Source organism: Apis cerana, linkage group LG9 (genome assembly GCF_029169275.1).
Source record: "Apis cerana isolate GH-2021 linkage group LG9, AcerK_1.0, whole genome shotgun sequence".
In the NCBI taxonomy this organism is placed as follows: domain Eukaryota; kingdom Metazoa; phylum Arthropoda; class Insecta; order Hymenoptera; family Apidae; genus Apis; species Apis cerana.
In genome coordinates this window covers 1,962,224-1,973,158 of record NC_083860.1, presented here as the reverse complement: position 1 = coordinate 1,973,158, position 10,935 = coordinate 1,962,224, and the positions used below count along the sequence as shown (strand labels likewise).

The window sequence follows — 10,935 nt, the reverse complement described above, 5'->3', positions numbered from 1 at the left end:
GTGATCTATTTCGCTAAAAAAAATTGTTTCATATTACAATTTATTACATTTTATATAAACAATTTTTTATTAAAATCAAAATTTTTAGATTAGGTAAATTTCTCTGAATAATATTCGAATACTTTCATGTATCAGTATAAGTTAGATTATATTAGATTATATATATATTTGCCACAACTAAACATTATTCTTGTGTAAAACTTCAGCCCAAAATATAAATTTAGATTAACATAAGAACAAATAAAATTATTAAAAATTAAAATCTTTTTTTAGTGATGAAATAAGACTTTAACAAGAATTATAATAATATCGAAATTCAAAAAAGTCAGTAATTAAATTAGATATTTACTTGATTGTCTTGTAAATAATTATCCATATTTTCTTTTTGATAATACATTGCATTGCAAATGCATTGCAAAATTATAAATAATATTCTAAGCATTTTCGAAATCATAATTTCCACAATCAAAAATATTCAGAGTTTTCTATAATTCCATTCAATTCTCTACTTTCATTTCGTTTGAGAAGAATTGTTAAAATAGTACGAGAGAGGGTGAACGAATGTCGGTATTCGTTCGCAAGCTATGGATTGAATCACATCACAGCATGGTTAATTAATCAAATTTTTATAACTGTCGTCAAGTTGAACCAATATTTCTAATTCTTGTCTTTTTTTGTAAGTTTATCGACAATTATTAAATTATTCATATTATTCATATTAATGCGATTAAATATTTAAACATCTACATCTTTCTTTATTTACTTTTTTTTTTGTATTTGAATTTATTTTTAACAATAATTTTTAAACATTTTTGATAAATTTGTATAATTTGAAATATCAGTTAATGTTGTTAATTTAATATTGTCATATTTAAAATCAATATGTTTTTTTTTTCGTTTAATTGATATTTAATATTTGTTGATAGGCAAAAAAAATTTTACAATGCTACATAAAAAAAATAGAAGGCAATCTTGAAAATTTATTCAAACGAATAGTATAGAAAAATTAAAATTATCATTATTTTAAAAATTCTGTAAAATTATATTTTATCTGTGATAAAAATTTCTATCCATTAATAACACAAATATATAATTAAGCTTGTACGTTAATAATAATCTTGTACAACAAGCAATTATCCGAAAGAATAAATTAAAATTTATATATTTAGTTAATAATATAAATTGTAACATAAATTTCTATAATTTTCAATTGTGTGAATCTGCAATTGCGAATTAAAAAATATTATAATTGTAGAAAATTCGTAATTCGAGAAAAGCGAGAAATATCTATTGTGCAGCTATTATCAGTTAACATATACGTTCATTTTCTTCCATTGCAATAGTAGTTTTCTAAAGAATAATGCAGTAAATCATAAAATGGCGAAACTGATGAAACGCATTTCGAAATGCGACCCTAGAGAATAAGCGGGAGCCAACGTACCATGAGATCAATATTTCCAATATTTTACAACACTGAATTGCAAAGTATACTTACATATATATGCAAACTTTTATCTATTTTTCAGTAGATAATGAATTTTAATCTGCTGTATAATATATTACAAATAAATTAGTCGCTACAATATTTGAATTTCCTAACCTAAACGTGACGCATCACGATGATATTTCAATTTCGATAAATAATATATTCTTAAGTTGTTTTTAAATTATTGATAATAATACAGTCAGTAAAAATATTCTACTTTATAAAGAAATTTGCATTTTTAAAAAATGATTTTAATAAAATTTTTTATACATAGAATATATAAATCATAAAATTTTTCGATCAAAAATTTAATACGTGAAATCAATCCTCAAATTTTTATGTTTTGTATACAATTTTAATTAGAAATATTTTTTATAATAGAGCATTAAAATTTGAATATTTTATAGTTTTATAGTTTTGTAGTTGAATATTTTGCTATTACAATATTTTAAACTATTACAAAGTTATATTTAAAAAATGATATGAAAATAATACGAAATTTTAGAAATTATATTTTTGAAATGATACTATTGCTTATCATAGTATATAATATTTTAATTCTATAAAATAGAATTATTGTTGATTTTGATAATACAACTTATTACTTAAATTCGCAAAAAAATATATTCAAATATTATTTTATAATTAATTATTAAATCAATATATTTTAATAATCAAAATATTTATTGATTATTATACAATTTATATTTGAATGATAAAGAACTTTAGATGCTTTTAAAATAATTATAAAATTGATAATTATTGAAAATATAATTACTCTTTTAATCATGATTAAATTAAAATTAATAAATATAATAATAAAAATTAATAATAATGGTAATGATAATAATGCTAAATTTAATCAAATTATCCGTTTAATATTTGCAAAAGATACAATTATATTATATTATTCATTGCATCCTCGATTCAATTTCAACTAGAAAAGACAACGTAAATCTGTTTTATGTTCAATAGGAAATAAATAAACTATTGTTAAGTCAGATTAAAATCAGACATAGAAGGAACACAATATATAGTGTTGTACAAAAGTTTTAAATCATTTACATTATAATAAAACTTTATATTTCGTTAGTAAAAAAAATATATGCGATTTTATCTTAAAAATATCGTTATAACGAAATTTAATTATTTCATTATTTTTAAAAATTTTTAACAAAAATAAATCGTAAAAAATAATTATAATTCATGATTATTACATTTTTTTCAAATATTATTAATTTTATATCTCGATTTTTGAATATTATATTTTAATTTTTTTATTTTTTAAAGAAGAACTGAAGATCAACTTGTTTTTATTAACAACATCAATGATCAATATTAGAAAAAATTTGTTGATCAAGTTTCAATAATTTAAATATTACTATAGGGGACTGTTTTTATTCATCATTAGAAGTCACGAATAATAAAAAAAATTAATAATTATTTTCTCTCCCAAATATATTTAAATGTGCCACTTGTGAAATATGCATTCTTGTAAATATCTAAAAAATTAAGAACTAAAACTACAGAAATAGTTTGTAGAAGTTTCCAATTCTTTGTATAAAAGAGTGCCATAACTTCATGTCTTTGATTTAACGTTTATATTGATTTCCTCGAAACGAAGACATTAACTGCGAACCGCAAACGTGTCTAGTCTCCAAGGAGAAATGTGGCTACCAAGCTCTGCGGAACTTTCGATTATCTCTCTCTTTCTTTATCTCGTAGGGCCTAGTTGTCTATGTTCATTCCACTTAAGGATCTTTCTATTCACTTCGATCTCTTGCACTTCATCGACGTTGCGGCTTCTAAATTTCCTATCCTTTAGTAATAATATTTATCCCTTTATAAATAATATATTGGGTGTCGCTGAAGAATGCCTTCGTCCTTTTAAAACCTTGAACGTAACCATTAACTTATATATAATCAAGCTTGCTTCCCGACCATTTCCGTATTGTTCAACTATCTTGGGTTACGCTTATTCTTCCACGATTTCGAGAACAACTTGGTATATAAAAGATTATAGATAAAGATATAGAACTTCTTTAAGAATAAAACAAATAAAAAAAAAAAAAGAAAAGAAGTTAAGGGATATTTTAATCTTGTAAATAAATAATAGAATAAATAAATAAATAAGTAGAATAGGTTTAGAGAATTGATTCCCTCAGGCTAAAACAAATACAAAAGTTGGTATACAAAAATGTCGATTGAGTTACAAACAATTTAAATTTGTATTGGAAACAGAAATCTCTATTACACTATCGTTTCACTCTATTTCTGTTTTATTTATATCCATCTAGTGTCTATATCCTTCTAATGTCTATATCCATCTTGAATTTAAATTGTGTATAATTTAATAAATATCAGCTGATAATGCTTGTTTCGATTTTTACATTTTTACATTTTCATAATCAAAAATATTTCATGAATATGTTAACATTCTGAATACATATGTATAACAAACTTCAAAATATATGTAACAAAAAGCAATATAAAATATTTATAAAATAAATAAAATATTTTTACTGAAACATATTATTGTTGTTATATAACTTAATTGTTATATAAAATTAGAAGATATTTGGAATAATAAATATTTATACTTTTTTATTATATATTAAGAAAACTTTATTCGATATGGAAAATATGCAGATTAATATAATTGTTTCCGAACAAGGATATATGATCGTAAGTGGATATTGCAAATTCTGTAAATTGCTTTCTCAAGTTATACATGATTCGTACATTTCAATCTAAAAACTGTATATATTTATTTATACTCTCAATTATTTAATATATGCTTTCGATATAAATGAATTTAAATTTTAATTTATTTTTATTGTATTATTAAAATTTAATAAAAATTATATAAACAATTATATAAACAAACAACAAATAAAAAAATAATAATTCGTATTATGATCAATATAATAAAACATGATAGCATAACAAAATTTTTATAAAAATTTATAACATGTAATAAAACTGATGAGAAGAAATTTATTCTTTTTCTTTCTAATTTTTTTTATTAATCCTTAGAAGAAAATAGATAATTTAATTAAATACTAGATAAATTTAAATAAAAGTATATTATAATTTACTTATTGTTATTTTTTTTTTTCATTATTTTCGATTTCTTATCACTTGTAACATATACAAATAACATTTTTTTGTTAATTTGATCCTATTATTATTTATATAATATTATATATATTATTAGATTGATTATATATATACAGATGTCAAGTGAAAATTAATTTTAAATTTGTAAAAAAATAACTAATTATCATCAGTAGATATTATATAACTAGCGCAATCTATTAAAATTTTTGTTAAATATTTTGTTTTTAAATCTGCATTACCGACTTTTAGATTTAAGATTATATTTAAAAAAAAGAAGTTATTTATATCATTATCAATGTGCAAAAAATGATATAAAATTCACTTTTTATCATATTTGATTTCAAAATGGATTTTATTTATTTCTTTAGAAATAATTTTAGAATTGTTTATTATGATAAAAATATTTAAAAACAAATACCTTGAAATTACATTGTTGTTTTAAACAGCAGAGATGAAGTTGTAAAATGTACAAAACTACCATATTATGAAGGTGTCATTGAGCTAGCCCAAGTTCATTCCAGAGGCTTTGTTAAACAGGATTGGTACTGAACCCATGGGACATGCTGGCCTACAAGGTCTGTATTATGTCGGAGGAGGACGAAATGAGCTTCTTGGGACTTTCTCTCAATTCATTTCAGTTAAAAAAACTGATCGCTAAATAGAAATCATTTCGTCTTCGAAATGAAAGTTTACACGATAGAAGAGGAAATTTTTCTTCCGTGGATTACTTCGATTAAATTTTTACATAACGAAAATTTATTTATATAATTATCTAATTTCTATATGACTAATTTAATCTAATTTAATAATTTTAAATTATGAAAGAAGAAATTAAAAATAATATTTTTTATAATATTTTATAACTTTATTTTATAATTTATTTTATAATTTTCTTGATACCATTTAAAAACAAATATTTAAATATAATACTTATAAAAATTTCATAGAGTTAGATTTATTAATTTTGTTTTTTTTTAATTAATTGCTTATAGGCATATAAAATATAGTAATAAATTATTAACGACTCAGTTGAGTTTTATAAAAATATAAAATATATCATATATTAAATTTTACGAGGAAAGATTTAGTAGTTATAATGTTTGATTAAAATTTTTTATATCTTTCAACGGAAGAAATTAATATTAAAGCGTACCTAATTTAATAACAAGAAAATAAGATGGATTACAGTAAATATCATTTAAAGAAGCGATTTTTTTTTCAAAAGGCAAATATTGTGTTATTTATACAATGGCAATTAAACTTATTTTTAGAAAACATTTTTTAGATGATACTTTAAAATACTAAAAAATTATTAAAATATATATCATAGTATAAATATATATACTGAAATATATATTTCAATGATTTTTATTTGCAAACTTGATTACTAAATATATTATAAATATTTTTAAATATATTATATTAATATATTATATATATATATATAACATATATGTTATATAATATATGTTATATATTATATATATATATATATATATATATATATATATATTAATATTTATAAGACATTTTTTGTATGATGTATAAAATTTTTAAAATTGTAAAAATAATAAAATTCTAAAGAGTTTATTAAAAGTTTACTATTTTTATTGTATTTTATAAATCAATTTTATAAAAATTGCAAAGATAATTTTATACAAAAGAGAAATATTGTATTTAACACAATTGGAAAATAGTATTCGAGTTATTACTGATAATATCATTAATTTTTTCGTAAACCAAGACGACAACAATATTGAAATTTTGCACGCGTCTCTGCTGATAATGTTTGAAAAACTAAACATTCCGAATCAGTGCACACTTTTTCTACATGTCCGTGGCAAATACTATCACAATTACATTGGAAACGAACAATTCGTATGATGTGGAGATCTCCAACGTTTGTAAATGTATAATAGTTTCCAGTTTTCAATTCAAATAATTCATCTTCATCATTAATACTCAAAAACAATAAATTAGTATTATTGTTAGCTAAAGCACGACCAGGTAGAATATCGGCATATCTATTTTTTGTAATTTCAAGTTCTTTCATTTTTATTTGTGCTTCCTGTGAATAAATATTATTAAATTATTCAGCGTTTATAATCACACATTAACCAATAATCTGTAAATTTTTTCAATTTTCGAATACTTAATCGAATACTTAAATACTTTTGAATCCAATTATAGAATTAAAAATAAATATTTATAAAAAAATATCTTCCTCCAATAAGAATAATTTTTAATGTATTGTCAAAATTATCATTAAATAATGTTGTGAAATGTTTTGTTTAAGTCTTTGTTTATTTAAAAATTATTAAATTAACTCAATCTAACCTAAACTCAATATAAATCACGAAATTAAATAAATCTTTGTTTAACATGTGTTAATTTCAAAATTAAATAAAAATTTATGGCCATTATAGCTTGCATTGGTTTTGAACTAGTTTTCTTAATTCTTTTGGCTATTTTAACAACATATTAAACAATCATCAAGATTAGAAGATAATATCTTTTTATAAATAAAAATTAAAATCAAATATAATTAAAATAAAATATTATCTGAGACATTATATTGTAAAATTATTATTATGAATCCAATTATAATCAGATATCGTTTAATATATAATCAACCATATTTCTAAATAAAAAAATAAAATCAATTTTTGACATTCTAATATTTACCACCATCTTAGAATTAATGCGTCTCTCCTCATTCAATTTCCACCACGTCGCATAAGCATTCTGAAATGATCTAAATGCTTTGTCATATTCTGGATAAATATCGGTGCTCAAACTCTGATAACCGAACGCGCCAACCGCATCAGAATTGCCATCTTTTCCATACGAACTACCGCCCAGAAACCAAACAGTGTACCCTCTCAAAATTGGATATTGCTGTGTACGCAAATACCAATATAACGAAAAGTACAAGGCTAGTTCTTGATTAGGTCCACCTCGTCCAGGTGTAGGGCAAAGATTAACAGTGGGTCGGCCGCCCAATAAAAGACACAATCCCAAACCCCATTTATCTTTGGCGGGAAATATTTCATTCACTTTTTCATCGGTCAAAGGACAAATTGGGCTATCTCTCATTTCCTGCCACATCTCCAATTTATTGATTTTTCCTTCGACTGCTAATATCATCAACGACGTCATTTTAACATATTCTCGAGCAAATTCTTGAATATCTCCAAAACAAGTTGAATTAAGTTTTATGGGAAACAAGCCTAATTTATAACTTTCCACGGCCATACATTCCATAGCGTCTGCGTTACAAGCTATCACAAATTCGCGAACAAATTTATAATTTTTATCCGCGTCCAATTGTTTGTCAGCCGCCATGATCCACGGAACTGTTTCTTCTACCAACTCTTTTATACTTAACGGTACTCTGTCGATCAATTTGTACTTCGTTAGTATTTCCAAAGCTTTTTCAGCTTTTGGATCGTATATGCATGGTCCACCTAATAAATGAGTCATAGGTTTGTCAGAAACGTTTGATGTGATTAATATCACGATTCTTGCTGGATAAGCAAACCGTGCTAAATCGCCTCCTATATAGAAAATATTTTTATTTTTTTTAATATCATAACAATAATCAAAAACTATCTATTTATACAAGCAATTTAATCGATTATTTGAACTAATTAAATATCTAATCAATTAATGCTTAGAATTCATACTATAGATACATAATTATTTTATATAGGCATATTATTTATATAGATATATAAATTATATATATAGATATATTATTTATATAGATATTAGATTATATAGATTATATAGATATTTTATGGATAAAAATCAATATCAATTCTGTCATATCCGTGTATTTAATAAAAATTTAACAATTTAATTCAACTGGTTTAATAATTCTAACATAGAATTTAAATTATTTAAAAAATTTATCGTTAAAAATATTATCTTCTTACCTCTAATTGCAGAAAGCTTATTTCTTACGATATTTATTTCCTCAGGAGTTGCTTCTGCTTTGTTTAATCTAGTTAACACTCTAAGCTTATCTCTTAATGTAATAGTATCTCGGGGACAACAAAGGAGATCGTCAATTCCTTGTGAGAGCATGACTATCAACAAATCTCTCTTCTTCAATTTTTTAACGTAATTTATAATTTGTCTCGTAGCTCTCACTGACTTTTCATCAGGTTGTCCATCAGTTCCAGCTTCAATATATGTAATACGACTATTCAAAGGAGGAAATGCTTCCGGGAAACTCCACATCATAAAAATGGATTTTCTTGGCACCACCATCCAACCTTTCCTTAATTGTTTACCAACAATTCGTTCGAATGCTGAGCTCATTGTAACTGCTTCTTTTCCCCAACCCACAATATGCAAATTATTTTTCAATCTATATTTAACACCTTTAATTGATAGAATTGATCGGCCATCGTACTTAATCTTTTCTGGTATAATCACAGATGTATATACACATTTTATACCAGTTTCGATAATTTTACTCAAATCTTCGCGAATCTGCAATGTAAATATTGCAAACTTGATTTAAATTTTGTGATTGAAAATCTAATCTAAAACATATAATAATAATATCTATGCAATAATAAATATCTTATATTAATAATAAAATTAAATTTAATTCTATATATAAAAATTAATGATCTTATATGTTTTACACACATCCACACACATATTCTTTTCTATTTCAGGATTATTGAACCAATTATTTTTTAATGTAAAAAAAAATTAATGTAATTCAATTTATTAATATAATTATATAAAGAGTATAAATATTTTTAATGTTAGAATATTAAAATAGAAATAAATATTTTTTGGAAGAAGGAATATTTTTTAGAATAAAGAAAGAAATGCATATATATATATATATATATATATATGCATTTCTTTATTCTAAAAAATTCAGCACCTCTAACATAATCTTTTCACTTCCTTCCTTTTTAGAATCCCTAAGTGCTTTCCTTCGAAGTTTACTTTCTTTATCAAAAAATGCATTTTGGAGAATTATTTTATCTTTTCTTCTCGATTCTAATGAAAGTTTAACTTCATCTATTATTTTTTGTCTTTTTTCTTTTAACGCTTTAATTTTAATTTGTCTTTGTTCTTCTGCATAGGGATCATCTATTCTTGGCTTTCGCTTTCTCGGTTTTTTTTTTGCTTTGATCATATTTATTGAGCAATGTTATTATACATATTATAACTTAATTTTATGTTGCAAATATTTAAAAGATACATTTACATTTTAAGAGTGTGAAAAATTAAATTTTAAATATATATATTTCATATATTTAGTATTTCATATTAAATTTTAAATATATATATTTCATAATGATGTATAAATGATCTCTATAAAAATTTTAAAAATATAAATATTAAGAGTGTGATTAGGTTATGACTATTGAAATATAATATTATTAATGAATTTAGCTATTTTTTAATAATCAATAAATTTTAATTTTGTTTATGATAGCATGAAATTAGATATAGATGAAATTCACGATAAATCTATCATTTAATATATTTTCTGTTCCTATCATGAATTTTTTTATTATTTTAATAAGTGTGTTTATTTATAGCTATCTATAATGCATAACTATCATCATTGTATTCAAATTTTTTAGAAAATAAATAAAAATATATTGCTTAATGTTATGCAATTAATTGGACAAGATAAAAATATGTAAATAGAAATGTATAATTTTATATTGCATATTTCTAGAATAATAATAAATAAATTAAAAATTTTATAATTAATAAATAAAAAATAAATATAAAAAAAATATTAATAAAAAAATTTTGATAATTATTTAAAAACTGATCATCTTGGGTTTTGATTTTTTAATATATTATAGAAATCAATATTTTATAAAACTTTTTGCATCGAAAATATATAATGGGTGGACTAATATCAATGGACTATAATAACTATTTGTAGTTTAAGTAATTCTCTAGATCAGAGAATAATAAATAAAATAATCTTTGGAGGATTGAAATTACTTAATGACAATGATAATAATATTTAGTATTTGTCGTTATAATTGAATATTCATTTTTTTCATTTCAAAAGATTCGCCAGCATTTGGCAGATTTCTACCATCATTGCTCCACATGCTATGTTTATCTTGTTTCCTCATATTTATTTCCCTTCTTTGTTAAGTCATTCGAATAAATTCAATTAAGAACATACACTATCTTACATATGAGAATTTAATTATTTTCAAATTTGATTAAATTTATACTTTATGATTAACTATTATACTTTAAAATATTTTTTTAATAATAAAATCCATAAATAATACAAATTAAAAATATTGATTATAGCAATTTAT

General features: G+C 22.2%; 1 protein-coding gene across 1 annotated transcript; it reads right to left on the bottom strand.

The window, feature by feature from the left end:
- Nucleotides 1–6,188: 6,188 nt before the first annotated feature.
- LOC107994029 (glycerate kinase-like) lies at nucleotides 6,189–10,333 on the bottom strand. Its single transcript, XM_062079879.1, has 4 exons — nucleotides 9,516–10,333; nucleotides 8,545–9,106; nucleotides 7,292–8,163; nucleotides 6,189–6,674 (listed from the first exon to the last, which is right to left on the bottom strand). The coding sequence occupies exons 1-4, from the start codon at nucleotides 9,771–9,773 to the stop codon at nucleotides 6,330–6,332; spliced, it is 2,037 nt and encodes a 678-aa protein (XP_061935863.1). The 5' UTR covers nucleotides 9,774–10,333; the 3' UTR covers nucleotides 6,189–6,329.
- Between the last annotated feature and the right edge of the window lie 602 nt (nucleotides 10,334–10,935).